Raw genomic sequence first — 19,037 nt, forward strand, 5'->3', positions numbered from 1 at the left:
AGTGGTGTAAAAGATGTAGAAATTTGAGATTCAGACCATCTTTTGTTTTCCTAATCACAGCAGGACTGAAAATCCTGCTATTGCCTTTTATATTTTAGAATATGTAAGTAAGGGCTTTTCACCTGATTTCATATCCTATGACAGTTGTAATTAAGAAATTTTTGTAGGTATATAATTCTCATTTATCATGTATTTTAAATGCTTTTGTTGATTTATTTAAAAGCAAATACAAAATAAAACTAATAATTAGTTCTCTTATTTTTTTAAAAAAGATACAGATTGTTTCTGACATCCATGGTGGAGGCAAATCTGGCACAAGCCCGAAGGGGAGCAATTCCAGGAACATATCCACTTGTCACAAGCTTTTTAAGAGTGCATATGAATATTAATATATATGCTGAAGAAATTGAAATTGTTGATGGATTCCCTGTTTGGGCGGTTGTCTACAATTGCATTCGCTGTGGTGATCTTGCTGCAGCTTTGCACTGTGTCAAGAAAAGGTAAGTACTATAATGTCTTTAATGAAGTAAATGCTTTAATTTAAAGAACCCTCTTTTGTTCTGTAAATGTGTACAACAAAAATTAGAAGGACTGAAATTGCAGTAATTGTGAACTGTGTAGGCCATATAGGAGAGATAGGAATGTTGGTTAAATGATGATACACAAGCGACTCACAGGTGGTGTCACAGCACTAAAAAATATTTATAAAATGTTGAATAACTACAAACAGGAAAAAAACTTTTCATATTCTAGAGCAGATTACTGGTAAGAAAATCAAAGAGGGAAGAGTGTTGAAGTAGAAGCAATTGATAAACATTTCAGTAGGTTTAAAGACAGACTGTTTGCCCAGATAAGTGGTGAGTTTGTATGTGTTAACAAAAAATCATTTTGAAGTTAGAAATGGTAAAGATAGTTGCATCTGTTGTAATAAACAATAAAGAATTAGGCAACAGAACAAATATTTTAGTAACATTTTTGTGAAACAATGATCTTGTAAGCTATATAAAATCAGTGAAAAAACTGTATAGATTGCAACATTTGTTTTATTAAAAGACCAGTTTCGTCCTAGGCTTAAGCCATCTTGAGACAGTAACGTGTAGAACAGTCCGTTGACCACAGTCGCTGATACTGCGCTATAACCAGTGGAAAAACAATCTAGGTTGTGATGCTCATTTTACTAAAATGAGCGGTTTACACCTAGGCATAGGCCATCTCCACTCGGCACCATCAGCTGAAGCTGATGACACATAGAACAGTCAGTTGACCTGAGTCACTGAACTGCATTCAGCAACTGAGATCAGCTGACTGTTCTGCGCATTGTCAACTTCAGATGATAGTGCTGTCTGAGGGTGGGCTAAGCCTAGGCTGAAACCAGTCATTTTAATAAAATATTCATAATGATCTAGACTGTGTTTTTCACTGGTTTAATAGAATAAATGTTTTGGTAAAAATATCAATGCAAAATTGCAAATAATATGTTTCCTACAGAAAGATTCATTATGGAAATTTGTTAAGAATCTTTTCTTGTAATTATTGAATGTGTATGTTACTTTGGAATATATTGTTGTTGAATAAACAATATCAAATACTGACTCCGTCAGTTAGCCACATAAATGTTAAAGCATGGACAGTCACAACATATTTTATTGCTTGATTATGTATCTCTATGTGTTGGAAAGCAGTTCTTGAGTCAAGGATTCAGATGATGGAAATAGACAGCATTCTATGAGGATGGTTTGAAAAGTTCTCTGAATCACCACAAGAGGTTGTTCACATAATATCCATTGGACTGTTGCCCGTAAACACATGCCACGGCAGTGCTCTTGGAAAAGAACTGTGGCGGTGATGAGGCTCTGTTGTTCCTGCGTAGTGATTTGCGAAGATGTAAAAAATTGAAATTCAAGTAGTGATTAAGTACTTCATAAAGAAAGGTATGAAAGCAAAGGACATTCATGCCGATTTCCAGAATACACTGGGGGACTCGGCGCCTTCATATTCAACTGGTTGCCAAGTAGACAAATGAATTTAAATTTGGTCCGGAGAGCTTAGACGATGATCCTCGCAGTGGTCGTCCAAGATGTGTCACTCACTACTCCAGAAATAATTGCAAAAGTGCACAAAATGGTCATGGAAGATCGCCAATTGAAAGTGCATGAAATTGCTCACAACGTGCCAGATGTCCTCTGAAAGAGTATGTCACATTATAACTGAAGAATTAGAAATGAAAAAAATTATCTGCAAAATGGGTGCCACAACTCTTGATGCTGGATCAAAAACACATGAGTGGACATGTCGGAACAATGTTTGACCTAAGATTTTTTGAGCAGGTTTGTGACCACAGATGAAACTTGGGTGCACTACTATATCCCAGAGATAAAACAACAATCAAAGCAGTGGAAACATGCTGATTCTCCGCCACCAAAGAAAGCAAAGATAATTCCTTCTGTGAGAAAGGTCACGACACCATTGTTCTGGCATGTGAATGGGATTGTGTATGTAAATTATCTCCCCACTGGAGAATACTACGGTAACCTCCTGGACAAATTGCAACAAAAGATATACAAAAAAGGCCAGCTGTAGCAAGGAAGAGCCATCTTCCATTAAGACAATGGGTGCCGGCACACATGTGCCATCGCCATGGCAAAATTACACGAACTAAGGAATGAATTATTGGCACACCCACCTTGTTGTTGTTGTTGTGGTCTTCAGTCCTTAGACTGGTTTGATGCAGCTCTCCATGCTACTCTATCCTGTGCAAGCTTTTTCATCTCCCAGTACCTACTGCAACCTACATCCTTCTGAATCTGCTTAGTGTATTCATCTCTTGGTCTCCCTCTACGATTTTTACCCTCCACGCTGCCCTCCAATACTAAATTGGTGATCCCTTGATGCCTCAGAACATGTCCTACCAACCGATCCCTTCTTCTGGTCAAGTTGTGCCACAAACTTCTCTTCTCCCCAATCCTATTCAGTACTTCCTCATTAGTTATGTGATCTACCCATCTAATCTTCAGCATTCTTCTGTAGCACCACATTTCGAAAGCTTCTATTCTCTTCTTGTCCAAACTATTTATCGTCCATGTTTCACTTCCATACATGGCTACACTCCATACGAATACTTTCAGAAATGACTTCCTGACACTTAAATCTATACTCGATGTTAACAAATTTCTCTTCTTCAGAAACGCTTTCCTTGCCATTGCCAGCCTACATTTTATATCCTCTCTACTTCGACCATCATCAGTTATTTTGCTCCCCAAATAGCAAAACTCCTTTACTACTTTAAGTGCCTCATTTCCTAATCTAATTCCCTCAGCATCACCCGACTTAATTCGACTACATTCCATTATCCTTGTTTTGCTTTTGTTGATGTTCATCTTATATCCTCCTTTCAAGACACTGTCCATTCCGTTCAACTGATATTCCAAGTCCTTTGCTCTCTCTGACAGAATAACAATGTCATCGGCGAACCTCAAAGATTTTATTTCTTCTCCATGAATTTTAATACCTACTCTGAATTTTTCTTTTGTTTCCTTTACTGCTTGCTCAATATACAGATTGAACAACATCGGGGAGAGGCTACAACCCTGTCTTACTCCCTTCCCAACCACTGCTTCCCTTTCATGTCCCTCGACTCTTATAACTGCCATCTGGTTTCTGTACAAATTGTAAATAGCCTTTCTCTCCCTGTATTTTACCCCTGCCACCTTTAGAATTTGAAAGAGAGTATTCCAGTCAACATTGTCAAAAGCTTTCTCTAAGTCTACAAATGCTAGAAACGTAGGTTTGCCTTTCCTTAATCTTTCTTCTAAGATAAGTCGTAAGGTCAGTATTGCCTCACGTGTTCCAGTGTTTCTACGGAATCCAAACTGATCTTCCCCGAGGTTGGCTTCTACTAGTTTTTCCATTCGTCTGTAAAGAATTCGTGTTAGTATTTTGCAGCTGTGACTTATTAAGCTGATAGTTCGGTAATTTTCACATCTGTCAACACCTGCTTTCTTTGGGGTTGGAATTATTATATTCTTCTTGAAGTCTGAGGGTATTTCGCCTGTTTCATACATCTTGCTCACCAGATGGTAGAGTTTTGTCAGGACTGGCTCTCCCACGGCCGTCAGTAGTTCCAATGGAATATTGTCTACTCCGGGGGCCTTGTTTCGACTCGGGTCTTTCAGTGCTCTGTCAAACTCTTCACGCAGTATCATATCTCCCATTTCATCTTCATCTACATCCTCTTCCATTTCCATAATATTGTCCTCAAGTACATCGCCCTTGTATAGACCCTCTATATACTCCTTCCACCTTTCTGCTTTCCCTTCTTTGCTTAGAACTGGGTTTCCATCTGAGCTCTTGATATTCATACAAGTTGTTCTCTTATCTCCAAAGGTCTCTTTAATTTTCCTGTAGGCGGTATCTATCTTACCCCTAGTGAGATAGGCCTCTACATCCTTACATTTGTCCTCTAGCCATCCCTGCTTAGCCATTTTGCACTTCCTGTCGATCTCATTTTTGAGACGTTTGTATTCCTTTTTGCCTGTTTCACTTACTGCATTTTTATATTTTCTCCTTTCATCAATTAAATTCAATATTTCTTCTGTTACCCAAGGATTTCTACTAGCCCTCGTCTTTTTACCTACTTGATCCTCTGCTGCCTTCACTACTTCATCCCTCAAAGCTACCCATTCTTCTTCTACTGTATTTATTTCCCCCATTCCTCTCAAGTGCTCCCTTATGCTCTCCCTGAATCTCTGTACAACCTCTGGTTCTTTTAGTTTATCCAGGTCCCATCTCCTTAAATTCCCACCTTTTTGCAGTTTCTTCAGTTTTAATCTGCAGGTCATAACCAATAGATTGTGGTCAGAGTCCACATCTGCCCCTGGAAATGTCTTACAATTTAAAACCTGGTTCCTAAATCTCTGTCTTACCATTATATAATCTATCTGATACCTTTTAGTATCTCCAGGGTTCTTCCATGTATACAACCTTCTTTCATGATTCTTAAACCAAGTGTTAGTTATGATTATGTTGTGCTCTGTGCAAAATTCTACCAGGCGGCTTCCTCTTTCATTTCTGTCCCCCAATCCATATTCACCTACTATGTTTCCTTCTCTCCCTTTTCCTACACTCGAATTCCAGTCACCCATGACTATTAAATTTTCGTCTCCCTTCACAATCTGAATAATTTCTTTTATTTCATCATACATTTCTTCAATTTCTTCGTCATCTGCAGAACTAGTTGGCATATAAACTTGTACTACTGTAGTAGGTGTGGGCTTCATATCTATCTTGGCCACAATAATGCGTTCACTATGCTGTTTGTAGTAGCTTACCCGCATTCCTATTTTCCTATTCATTATTAAACCTACTCCTGCATTACCCCTATTTGATTTTGTGTTTATAACCCTGTAGTCACCTGACCAGAAGTCCTGTTCCTCCTCCCATCGAACTTCACTAATTCCCACTATATCTAACTTCAACCTGTCCATTTCCCTTTTAAAATTTTCTAACCTACCTGCCCGATTAAGGGATCTGACATTCCACGCTCCGATCCGTAGAACGCCAGTTTTCTTTCTCCTGATAACGACATCCTCTTGAGTAGTCCCCGCCCGGAGATCCGAATGGGGGACTATTTTACCTCCGGAATATTTTACCCAAGAGGACGCCATCATCATGTAATCATACAGTAAAGCTGCATGCCCTCGGGAAAAATTACGGCTGTAGTTTCCCCTTGCTTTCAGCCGTTCGCAGTACCAGCACAGCAAGGCCGTTTTGGTTATTGTTACAAGGCCAGATCAGTCAATCTTCCAGACTGTTGCCCTTGCAACTACTGAAAAGGCTGCTGCCCCTCTTCAGGAACCACACGTTTGTCTGGCCTCTCAACAGATACCCCTCCGTTGTGGTTGCACCTACGGTACGGCTATCTGTATCGCTGAGGCACGCAAGCCTCCCCACCAACGGCAAGGTCCATGGTTCATGGGGGGGGACACCCACCTTATTCACCTGATATGGCTCCATCAGACTTGCAATGCTTCCTAAAACTGAAAATTATTCTTGGTGGGCGAAGATTCACTTCAAACGAAGAATTGATATTCGGAGTTGACAACTATTTTGCAGGCCTGGAGGAAAGTCATTTTCAAGATAGGATCAAGGCACTGGAGCATCGTTGGACCAAGTGCATTAATCTACAAGGAGACTACATTGAAAAATAAAAAAAGTTTCAGTGATGTAAGTACTTTTCTTCTATTCCGTTCTGAGAACTTTTCAAACCACCCTCGTACAAGCCAATCTTTTCATAAAGAAAGAAATAGTGTCTCAGGTGAAAGTGAAAATTTGTATATGAAAGTGACTGACAACAACCAGTCACTACACCAATTGTTGATCTCCTCTTCAGGTCTTACCAATTTCATTGCAGTCTTCTGGCATTGTAACCTCTCATTATACAAGACGACTATCTGTGAACAGCATTACAGAGATTCTGATGCTCTGGTAATGCGTTTTATCATTCTTTTGTAGTTACTGGAATTAAAATTACAGTTGGATTTTCATTGTAAAAAAAAAAAAAAAAAAAAAAACAGAGAATTAACCATTCCTGTGGTAACAAGCTTTGCCAAGTAACTGAAATCTAAAATCAGAAAAAATTATTTGCACAGTAACTTAAAAAAAAATTAATCTGTGAAGAAGAGAAAAGTCATGTCAGCATGCCTTTGTGCTGGACACTACCCTTACTCACGTGGCTTTCTGCTCTCACAGGAGTAGCTACCAGTGCGGCTTTTGATTGTTCATTTCGGTTCTCATCATGTCCAGTTGGTCAGCCATTGATAAGAGGTCCTAGATGACATCTCTACTTAATCACTCGCTACCTTTCTTCCAGCTAATTATTTTCTCTTCTTCAATGAGGATCTTACATACCTGACGTTAGTATGACATTTTGTTCATATCTACATGCTTCCTGACATCTGGTAAATAAATTTTTATGGGTTTGTTTGTATTTGATTTTAGTATAACTGTAATTATTATTGTGTTGTGGTCATCAGTCCGGAGACTGGTTTGATGCTGCTACCTTATCATTTGCAGGCCTGTTAGTCTCCGAATAACTGCGGCAACCCACATCCATTTAAACCTGCTTACTGTCCTCATCTCCTGGTCTCCCACTGCAATTTGTAGCCCCCCCCCCCCCCCCCCAATCCAGTACTAAATTGGTTCCCCTTGATGTCTCAGACTGTGTCCTATCAACTAATTCCTTCTTTTAGTCAAGTTCTGCCACAAATTTCTTTCCTCCCAAATTCTATTCAGTATCTCCTCATTAGTTACATGATCTATCCATCTAGTCCCCAGCATTCTTCCATATCACCACATTTCAAAAGCTGCTGTTCTTTTCTGTACTGCTTTTCGTCCAAGTTTCACTTCCATACAAGGCTACACTCCAGACAAAACCCTTTAGAACAGACTTACTAACACTTAAATTTATGTTCATGATTAACAAATTTCTCTTCTTCAGAAACACTTTGTTTTCCATTGCCACTCTAAATTTATCTTCTCTACTTCAGCCATTACTGCACAAATATCAAAACCTGCCTACTGTTTTAAGTGTGCCATTTTCCATTCTAATTCCCTCAGCTTCACCTGATTTAAATCATCTGCTTTCCATTACCCTTGTTTTCTTTTGTGATTTTTCATCTTATATCCTCCTCTCAAGACACTGTCCATTCCATTCAACTGCTTCTCCAAGTCCTTTGCCATCTCTGACAGGATTACGGTGTCATCAGCAAACATCAGTGCTTTTATTCCTTCTCCCTGAGCTTTAATTTCTCTCCAAATTTTTACTTGGCTTCCTTCACTGTTTGCTCATTGCTCAGTGAATAACATCAGGGATGGATACAACCCTGTTTTAATCCCTTCTCAACCATTGCTGCCCCCTGTTTTTCTATTCAACTCATATAGCTGCTGTCTGGTTTCTGTACAAATTGTTTATAGCCTTTTGCTCCCTGTGTTTTACCCTTGCTGTCTTCAGAAGTTCAGAGAGTGTATTCCAGTCAGCATTGTCAAAAACATTCTCTGAGTCTACAAATGCTGTAAATGTAAGTTTGCCTTTCCTTAACCCATCTTCCATGGTAAGTCGTACAGTTAGTATTGCCTTGGATGTTGCAGCATTCTTATGGAGCCTAAACTGATCTTCCACGAGGTTGGCTTTCACCAATTTTTTCATTCTTCTGTAAAGAATTTGTCAGTGTTTTGCAACCATGACTGACAGTTCGATAACATTCACACAAGTCAGCACTTGCCTTCTTTGAAATTGGAATTATTACATTCTTCTTGAACTCTGAGGGCTACCCGTTTGTTTTCTACTGCATTCTATTCCATTGTTTCAGTTAATTGTTGCATAATGCTCTCTTTGAAACTCTGAACAATTTCCAGTTTCTTCAAGTTATTCATAAAATTCTTCAGCTGCAATCTAAAATTCGTAACCATTAACTTATGGTCAGTCCACATCTGCCTCTGAAAATTTACTACAATTCAAAATCTGGTTCTAAAATCTCAATTGTACTATTATATAATGAGCCTGAAACCCTCCAGAGTCTCCAGGCCCCTCCTCACGTATACATCCACCCTAGGTGATTCTTAAACCAAGTTTTAGCGATGATTAAATTGTGCACTGTGCAGAAGACCTGCCAGGTGGCTTCCTCTTTCTCCCTTTCCTCCAGCCCACTTTCTCCTACTATTTTTTCCTTTACTTCCTGTTCTTCTTCCCACTACCAAATTAGTCCCCCATCACAATTAAATTTTCCTCTCCCTGAATTTCTTCTTCTGCAAAGTTTTTCACTGTATAAAGTTGTACTACTGTTGTGGGTGCTCACTTTGTGTCTGCCTTGGTTATGGTAATGCATTCACTGTGCTGCTCAGAGTAGCTTGCCTGCATTCTTGTTTCCTTAGTTTGTATTAGATGTACTCAGATATTACCTCTGTTTGATTTTGTGTTTAGAAACTTGTACTCACCCCACCAAAAGTCCTTTTCATCCTGCTACAAAATTTCATTAATCTCCACTATATCTTAACTTCAGACTGTCCATTCCCTTTTTCAGTTTTCTGATGTACCTATGAGATTAAGGGTTCTAGCATTCCATACTCCACACTACAGAATGCCAGATTGGTTTTCCTGATATCCTCTTGAATAGTTTACTGTTAATAAAATATTAATTATTTTTGTTTGATTTGAAAACCTTATTCCTTCAAGCACAAGCAATGAAAACAGATTACAATGAGATAAAACGTGCTTGATTTTTTTTTTCTATATTTATGACATACTTTTTGGGACTTTCCATCTTCTGTTATTTAGTGAATTCAGACCAACACCTAATTGTCATGTGTGTGTGTGTGTGTGTGTGTGTGTGTGTGTGTGTGTGGTCTTCAGTCCTGAAACTGGTTTGATGCAGCTCTCCATGCTACTTTATCCTGTGCAAGCTTCTTCATCTCCCAGTACCTACTGCAATCTACATCCTTCTGAATCTGCTTAGTGCATTCATCTCTTGGTCTCCCTCTACGATTTTTACCCCCCATGCTGCCCTCCAATACTAAATTGTTGATCCCTTAATGCCTCAGAACATGTCCTACCAACCGATCCCTTCTTCTGGTCAAGTTATGCCACAAACTTCTCTTCTCCCCAATCCTATTCAATACTTCCTCATTAGTTATGTGATCTACCCATCTAATCTTCAGCATTCTTCTGTAGCACCACATTTCGAAAGCTTCTATTCTCTTCTTGTCTAAACTATTTATCGTCCAGTTATTTTGCTCCCCAAATAGCAAAACTCCTTTACTACTTTAAGTGTCTCATTTCCTAATCTAATTCCCTCAGCATCACCCGACTTAATTCGACTACATTCCATTATCCTTGTTTTGCTTTTGTTGATTTTCATCTTATATCCTCCCTTCAAGACACTATCTATTCCATTCAACTGCTCTTCCAAGTCCTTTGCTGTCTCTGACAGAATGACAATGTCATCGGCGAACCTCAAAGTTTTTATTTCTTCTCCATGGATTTTAATACCTACTCCGAATTTTTCTTTTGTTTACTTCACTGCTTGCTCAATATACAGATTGAACAACATCGGGGAGAGACTACAACCCTGTCTCACTCCCTTCCCGACCACTGCTTCCCTTTCATGTCCCTCGACTCTTATCACTGCCATCTGGTTTCTGTACAAATTGTAAATAGCGTTTCACTCCCTGTATTTTACCCCTGCCACCTTCAGAATTTGAAAGAGAGTATTCCAGTCAACATTGTCAAAAGCTTTCTCTAAGTCTACAAATGCTAGAAACGTAGGTTTGCCCTTCTTTAATCTAGCTTCTAAGATAAGTCGTAGGGTCGGTATTGCCTCAGGTGTTCCAACATTTCTACGGAATCCAAACTGATCTTCACCGAGGTCAGCTTCTACTAGTTTTTCCATTCGTCTGTGAAGAATTCGCGTTAGTATTTTGCAGCTGTGACTTATTAAACTGATAGTTTGGTGATTTTTCACATTTGTCAACACCTGCTTTCTTTGGGATTGGAATTATATTCTTCTTGAAGTCTGAGGGTATTTCGCCTGTTTCATACATCTTGCTCACCAGATGGTAGAGTTTTGTCAGGACTGGCTCTCCCAAGGCCATCAGTAGTTCCAATGGAATGTTGTCTACTCCGGGGGCCTTGTTTCGACTCGGGTCTTTCAGTGCTCTGTCAAACTCTTCATGCAGTATCGTATCTCCCATTTCATCTTCATCTACATCCTCTTACATTTCCATAATATTGTCCTCAAGTACATCGCCCTTGTATAGACCCTCTATATACTCCTTCGACCTTTCTGCTTTCCCTTCTTTGCTTAGAACTGGGTTTCCATCTGAGCTCTTGATATTCATACAAGGGGTTCTCTTATCTCCAAAGGTCTCTTTAATTTTCCTGTAGGCAGTATCTATGTTACCCCTAGTGAGATAATCCTCAACATCCTTACATTTGTCCTCTAGCCATCCCTGCTTAGCCATTTTGCACTTCCTGTCGATCTCATTTTTGAGACGTTTGTATTCCTTTTTGCCTGCTTCGTTTACTGCATTTTTGTATTTTCTCCTTTCATGAATTAAATTCAATATTTCTTCTGTTACCCAAGGATTTCTACTAGCCCTCGTCTTTTTACCTACTTGATCCTCTGCTGCCTTCACTACTTCATCCCTCAAAGCTACCCATTCTTCTTCTACTGTATTTTTTCCCCCCATTCCTGTCAATTGTTCCCTTATGCTCTCCTTGAAACTCTGTACAACCTCTGTTTTAGTCAGTTTATCCAGGTCCCATCTCCTTAAATTCCCACCCTTTTGCAGTTTCTTCAGTTTTAATCTACAGTTCATAACCAATAGATTGTGGTCAGAGTCCACATCTGCCCATGGAAATGTCTTACATTTTAAAACCTTGTTCCTAAATCTCTGTCTTACCATTATATAATCTATCTGAAACCTGTGAGTGTCTCCAGGCTTCTTCCAGGTATACAACCTTCTTTCATGATTCTTGAACCAAGTGTTAGCTATGATTAAGTTGTGCTCTGTGCAAAATTCTACCAGGCGGCTTCCTTTTTCATTTCTTAGCCCCAATCCATATTCACCTACTACGTTTCCTTCTCTCCCTTTTCCTACACTCGAATTCCAGTCACCCATGACTATTAAATTTTCATCACCCTTCACAATCTGAATAATTTCTTTTATTTCATCATACATTTCTTCAATTTCTTCGTCATCTGCAGAGCCAGTTGGCATATAAACTTGTACTACTGTAGTAGGTGTGGGCTTCGTATCTATCTTGGCCACAATAATGCGTTCACTATGCTGTTTGTAGTAGCTTACCCGCATTCCTATTTTCCTATTCATTATTAAACCTACTCCTGCTTTACCCCTAATTGTCATAGCATCACATATTTGTTCATTGATGACCACACTTGAGAAGTTGCTTGTAACTGCATATTGAACAGTGTTGTTGCAGTTTCTATTACTTCTACTTTTCAGTCTTCCTTAAGCCTCTTTTACATGTGTTTAACTCGCATTACTTTTTAAAAGCAAAGGTAGGCTGTGGCATGCACATCACGTTATATGAAATAATTGTACATTCAGCATTCAACCTGAACTTCCTGTTATTTGGTGAATGGACATTCTCAATCCATATCAACAGAAATGCATGAAATGTTTTCAGTAAGCAATATACACTGCCTGACAAAAATAGCGAAATGCCCAGAAGACATGGTTGGCTGCCAATATAACTTTATATACATACATACATACATACATACCAATGGCATATCACGTATTTAAATGATTAGAGTTGTAGTCCCATGACAGAATGGCTGCAAGGGTGCAGTAGTGTAGTTTGTGTTTAGTGTTGTTGCCAGGCATGGTGTGATATAAAAGGGGTGTGGTCAGTGTAGGGTGTTGAGTGATCACTATGAAAGACATGGATATCTCTCTCATGTGAGGTAGTGTTACAATCATCTGACAGAGTTTGAAAGGACCACTTTCTCTGTTTGGCTAGCTGGTCAAATCGTGCAATGGCCCAATGTTGAATTGCACCAGAGCATGAGGGCAGGTATCTTTTTCATAAAAATTGTGATTGACCACACCTGACCACCACAAGGGAGGATCACCATACAGTACGCTGATCACATTGTATCCCATTTGTATGTGTGTTTGCCACGTGAAAACAAATAATGGATTTCATGCTCCCAATGTGTCATCCTGCACCAGCAGCCAGACTAAAGAATGTACCACCCCATGTGTAGGCTGCTATTAATTCTACTACACAAAGTGGCTGGATTGGAGTGGTGCTGTGACTGAGAATCGTGGATTGATGATGATAGATGTCACAATGTGATGAATCGTGGTTCTACACTACCCCAGGTGACCATTATTGGTGAGAATGATGACAACCTCATACTTCGTGTGTTTTGAAGAGCATCAGTGGTGTTACTCCTGGGTTAACAGTGTAGGGATTCATGAGGTATGTCTTCAGGGCACAGCTGGTAGTGATGTGATGGTACAACAGTATATGATGGATGTCTTGTGTACTCAAATGTTACCTCTCATGCGACAGTATCATGGTGCCATTTTTCTACAAGACAATGGTTAGCCTCACATCGTAAGTGTGTCTTTGAACTATCTGTGTTGTATTAAGGTACTCCCTTGGGCAGCGAGATCCCCGGATCTGTTTCCAGTAGACCTTTTATGGGACCATCTCAGATGACAACTTCATCTCAGTGCTAGTATCAAGGGCTTCAAGGACCAGTTACAAAATCTGTGAGCTAGCTTACCTCAGGAGAGGGTACAACAGCTGTATGACACCCTTCCCAGCTAAATCAGTCAGTGCATACAATCAGGCCAGTGGGAGGTGAAATTCCATTCCGCCAATTTAAGTGTCAGTTTGACTCAGTTTTGTAATCACTGCTATAATACCACACACCCTCTGAACCCATGAAGTTTCATTTTAGTTCCTCCTTCACTTCTGGATGATGCCTTACTTTTTGTCAGGCAGTGTATTTGCATGGCTTATGTGACATCAAATTAATACAGTCAGGTAGTAATTAAAGCATTTAATTTTGTTTGAAGACATTTGATTTGTTATTTTAATGAAACAGCTGAGAAAAAATATCTTTCAGCCCGGCACTTGAGGAATTCTGCTCTATTCTGGAAGAAGTGATTAGAACACCAGAAGGAAGACGCAGTAGCAGAGTTGACTCCTACTTCAGATTCAATTATCAGCGACAAATTAAAAAGAGTCCAGACTTTTATAAAAAGTAAGTTTCTAGAATTAAAGGTAGTGAAACTGTAATATACAGGATCTTCATTGTTATTTGCAGAAAAATTTATATAATTTATTAGTTTATTATGATTTGAAATAACTATTTATACATTAACATTTGAAAATATGATGTGGACAGATGAAAAAATCTACTCACCAAATGGCTGTAGGAGGAAAACACACTAAAGATTTGGAAATGAGCCATTTGCTCCTTCATATGGCAGAGTGGTTGGAGGGAAAGGAAGAAGGATGAAGGAAAAGGACTGGTAAGGTATAGGAAGTGGAAAGTGTTACAGAAGAGTCACTCAGAACCCCAGATCAGGGGACACATACTGACCAGGATGAGTAGGAGACGCTTTAGTTCCCCATTCATTGTTGGCTTGTGTCAGAGGATTGTCACAGTTGCACTGTTTTGGGGCTATTCCTGCTGCATTCAACTGTGAACAATGGAAAGAGTTATTGCCTATTGTTCCCGATGTTATAACTTCACAATACCTTGGGTGGGACATTCTTTCTGTTCTCTTAAAATTTTACGTGATAAATTAAGAATAATTAGTTTCTTTGAATTTTCTCAAATACAGAATTTGTAACTTAGTGCATCACTCTCATCATAAGTTGAATTAATCTGTGACCATCCGCAGTCTTCTGTATATCTGATCCCTGTTCTCTGATAATCCAGTGTTGTTTGGTTACAGGACACTCCAGCCATATTTAAGCTTTTGTATAACAAAAATTCGGTTTAGAAAATAATTAAAATTACAGAGAGATGAGAAGACTGCCAGTACTTATATTCATTAGATACAACTCAAAATACAAGGGTAATCCCAAAAGTAAGGTCTCCTATTTTTTTATAAGTACATAGACCTGTTTATTTCTACAATGGTTTACATCAGTTTACAGCTTGAACATTTAGCTATTTTTCGACATAATCACCATTTCTGTCTATGCATTTTTGTAGACGGTATGGCAGTTTTGTATGCCCATGTCACACCAGCTCGCCGCCATGCTGTTTAGAAAGTTCTGAACCTCTTTTTGTGTGTAAAGTGGTGTGCCTAGGTTTTGTCATCCGTGACAATGGAGTCCAGAAAGTTGTCCTGTTCGGCTGCAAGGCAGTGAAGAAATGTGCTGGAAGCATCAACTTGTTGCCGCATGTGGTCCTCAGTCAGCATGCGTGGCACCCATCTTGCACACACTTTCCGGTAGTTCAATGTTTCCGTTAAAATTCTGTGAGCGGTGCTTCAGGAAACCTCAGGAACCAACTTGCAGAGATCATCCAGGGAGATCCTGCAATCTTCACGCATGCTTTGCTCAACCTTCAACACTGTCCCCTCAGCAATTGATGGTGTCCTGCTCCTTTGTTCGTCGTGAATTTCGGTCCGACCAGCTGGAAACTCTCTACACCACTTAAGAACATTTTTGACATTCATACTTGACTCACCATACACTTCCGTAAGTTGGTGATGGATTTCAATCGGTGCAGTGCCCTTTGCGTTCAAAAACTGAATAACTGTGCGCAATTTGCACTTGGTGGTAACATCCAACGGGAGCTCCCATTCTCGATGGCTGCCAAGCCAAGACTGAGTGCCTCAGCTTGGAGTATGCATGTTTACACACAGCACGTGAAGCACTCTTCATAACAGTGTGACCAACTGCCACACAAGAAGAGTTCTGTACTTATAAAAAAATAGGAGACTATACTTTTGGGATTACCCTTGTACTAACAATAGAAACATTTAAAAGAAAACAGGCTATAATGTACTCCCAGTTCTAGGACTACATATTCCTATACAGACCAATAGTGACCTGTCCCCCCTCACTCCATCCTTTCCCCCTCTCTAACCTTTTCCAACCAATCTCATTTTCCTCCCTGACATAGGACTGTTCTAAAAGTTAGTAATACTATTGTTAATTGTAAATGTTTTGACCAATAGTTACAAGATGCCAAGATCCACCTCTTAGAGTTAAGTACTGGTGGCATCCTCATAACAGAGAAAATAGGGCCAGTGTTCTATCTGCCATCTTTTATCACAGGCAGATTTAGCCTCCTGCTGTGGACACTCATGTTCAGCAAGACTGTATACCACCCAGCCATTGCAGAATTGTCATTAAGAATATTCTGTAGACAGAAGAATACTTTCTTGTGTCCAAAAACCACTTTTTAACTATAAACTTTTAGAATAGATCTGGGATGTAGTCTGGAGAGATCTGAACACTGTGACCCTGCTTTCTAATTAACAGGAAAAGCTGTCAGTGGCTGTTGAAACATCATGAGTCGTCATACCCCTTCCCTTGTTGTTCATACAGCCCCCAACATATCCAGGAATTGGACTCTGACAGGGCACCAGATAAGTTGCTTTATTGAAGTGAAAGGAAATAATTCTAGCTAGCAGAGAAATGTTTCTTTCAGATTCTCTTCGATATAACTTTACACTTTAATTGCCAACAATACACATACATCTTGCATTCTTGTGAATTTATAGTGCTTCATTGTTGCATGATTCTTTTTAAATGAAGAACACTCAGAGTGGACTAAACTTTAACCCTTAACTACTATCGACCGTCTCTCAGGCCGCTACTAATTTTTTTGTCGAGAAATTTCTCACACCCCTGCAAAGCCAAATGGACTCTTCCATGTACCGTCCTATTGGCTGTCAAGCTACATGTGCCAGCATTCTTGCACTGTTGCTGCTCTTTGTTTCGTAATTATTAACCTTGAGAGGTCTCACAGACGTACCATAGTGTTTGCGTGCCGCGTTTTTATTGCATGCTACTGTTTCTCCATGGGGGGGAAAGCTGGGCCTTCTGTGCAATGTGTGTTATGTGAGACAGATGTCTTCACTCGCAAGATGAGCCTCAGACACTGAAAGAAGAATTCGAAAATCGAAAAACGTGCACCTTTTGCCCTGCTCGTCTGAAAAGGAAAACAAGGTATCCATGTCAACAGCGTGGTGTTCCGATATGTTTGGAGTGTTGCAGGAAGGTCTGCGTGAAGTGTTTGCAGATGGAAATTGACTGAAGTATGATTCAGTGGCACATGAGAATAAGTATTTAGTTTTTACTTGTAATTTTAGAAGTTAAATGTGGCAAAGTTTCTCCATTCATAGACTTATGGACTGAAATATTCGCTCTACATTGCAAAGTGAGTCGTAAACTGAAAGCTGACTTCGCACACAATTTATCGTAAGTCATGTCGGATTTTTCCACCTAGTTATATTGCCAATTTGTAATATAATGCCTCTGATGAAAATCTATGTGTGAGTAAAGAGCTAACTATTTGCTGTTATTTTCGTAACTCATAAAATAAAAATATACTCCTGGTTTCGCTTTGTTTTAATTGTCGAAGTGTTTAAAATACCGCAGTGTTTTAAAAAAATAAAATTTCTACAAAAGCCACCTCTAAGAGGTGTAATGAATGACTGGAAGTCAAGAAACTATATATATTTAGCAAAATTCTGGTTTGATATATAAAATAGAAAAATGCGGTCTGTGAGACCTCTCCATAGTAATTGTGTTCCTGTGAATGACCATAGTAGTTAAGGGTTAACAATGATTTTACTTTCTACATGTAAAGATGAAAATATTTAAGCCACATTTGTTCCATGATATTTTAGAACAAGTCCTAATACCCAAACTATCGAACACCTACATTCTCTCTCTCTCTCTCTCTCTCTCTCTCTCTCTCTCTCTCTCTCTCTATGTTATCAAATGTATCTGGACACCCCGAAAAACACATGTTTATCATATTAGGTGCATTGTGCTGCCACCTACTGCCAGGTACTCCATATCAGCAACCTCAGTAGTCATTAGATACATTGTGAGAGAGCAGAATCGGGTGCTCTGTGGAACTCACAGACTTCGAACGTGGTCAGGTGTCACTTGTGTCATGTATGTGAGACTTCCACACTCCGAAACGTCCTTAGGGTCCTCTGTTTCCGATGTGATAGTGAAGTGGAAACGTGAAGGGACACGTACAACACAAAAGTGTACAGACCAATCTCGTCTGTTGACTGACAGAGACCGTCGAAGTTGAAGAGGGTCGTAATGTGTAGTAAGCAGACATCTGTCCAGACCATCAAACAGGAATTCCAAACTGCATCAGGGTCCACTGCAAGTACTATGGCAGTTAGGCAAGAGGTGTGAGAACTTGGATTTCGTGGTCGAGCGGCTGCCCGTAAGCCACACATCACGCCGGTAAAAGCCAAACGATGCCTCACTTGGTGTAAGGAGTATAAACCTTGGACAATTGAACAGTGGAAAAATGTTGTGTGGAGTGACAAATCACGGTACACAATGTGGAGATCTGATGACAGGGCAAGGCGAATGCCCCGTGAATGTCATCTGCCAGTGTGTGTAGTGCCAACAGTAAAATTCAGACGCGATGGTGTTATGATGTGGTCGTGTTTTTCATTGAGGGGGATCTTGCACCCCTTGTTGTTTTGTGTGGTATTATCACAGCACAGGCCAGATTGATGTTTTAACCCTTTTAGTGCCAAATACGATCTGATCGTGATCCAGATTTTCGGCGAAAAATGCCAGTAACGATCTGATCGTGATGCCTTCTCATTCATTTTTTCCGCGCTTGAAGGCAAAGTTGTTAGTATTTCCTAGCCAAGATGCAGAAGGAAGGTCGAAGGCACAGCACATCAATCTTCTTTTCGATTGTCAGTGTGATATTTCGAGTAAAATAAACTTCTCTGGTGGTGTTTATTTACCGACTATTTCGCGGCAGCATGGCGTCGTCAAGTAAGAAGTTGCGGTTCGATACAAGTGATTTAGACAATAATATGATAAGTAGTGGAAGTGAAGATGAATTTGCAGGATTTGCAGAAAGTGAATCAGATTATGAGATGTCAGGTGGAGAAGAGGACTCGTCGTTTTCTTCTTCAAGTGACAATTGTGCGTCAGCAAATGACGACGACGACGACCAAACACAACTAAATTGCAGTGCAAATACTTTTGTTGAAGTAATGGATGAGGCATCAGATAATCCACTTCCTCCAAGCTTTGTGTATGCAGAAGTACCAGGCCCTAAACATATACCAGCAAACGCCACACCAATTGATTTTTTCAATTTGTTCTTCTCGCTGCAGCTTTTTACGATTATGGTGACAGAGACTAACAGATACACTCACCAGGTGATTCAGTCAATGCATTTATCGCCAAATTCGAGAATCAAACAGTGGTAACCAACAACTGTAGCAGAAATGAGGGCTTGCTATAGCAGTAATTTTGAATA

The 19,037-nt window shown here is 39.7% G+C and overlaps 1 protein-coding gene across 6 annotated transcripts in view; it reads left to right on the plus strand.

Annotated features, from left to right (window-relative positions):
• The window catches only part of LOC126457236 (nuclear pore complex protein Nup93-like), a 225,671-nt gene that overhangs the window by 92,723 nt on the left and 113,911 nt on the right, over positions 1 to 19,037 (plus strand). For all 6 annotated transcript variants that reach the window (XM_050093369.1, XM_050093373.1, XM_050093370.1 and 3 more), the window contains 2 exons: positions 273 to 500; positions 13,659 to 13,796. In XM_050093369.1, coding sequence (XP_049949326.1) covers positions 273 to 500; positions 13,659 to 13,796 — 366 coding nt within the window. The remainder of the gene's footprint in view (positions 1 to 272; positions 501 to 13,658; positions 13,797 to 19,037) is intronic.

Source organism: Schistocerca serialis, chromosome 2 (assembly GCF_023864345.2).
Source record: "Schistocerca serialis cubense isolate TAMUIC-IGC-003099 chromosome 2, iqSchSeri2.2, whole genome shotgun sequence".
NCBI classification, from domain to species: domain Eukaryota; kingdom Metazoa; phylum Arthropoda; class Insecta; order Orthoptera; family Acrididae; genus Schistocerca; species Schistocerca serialis.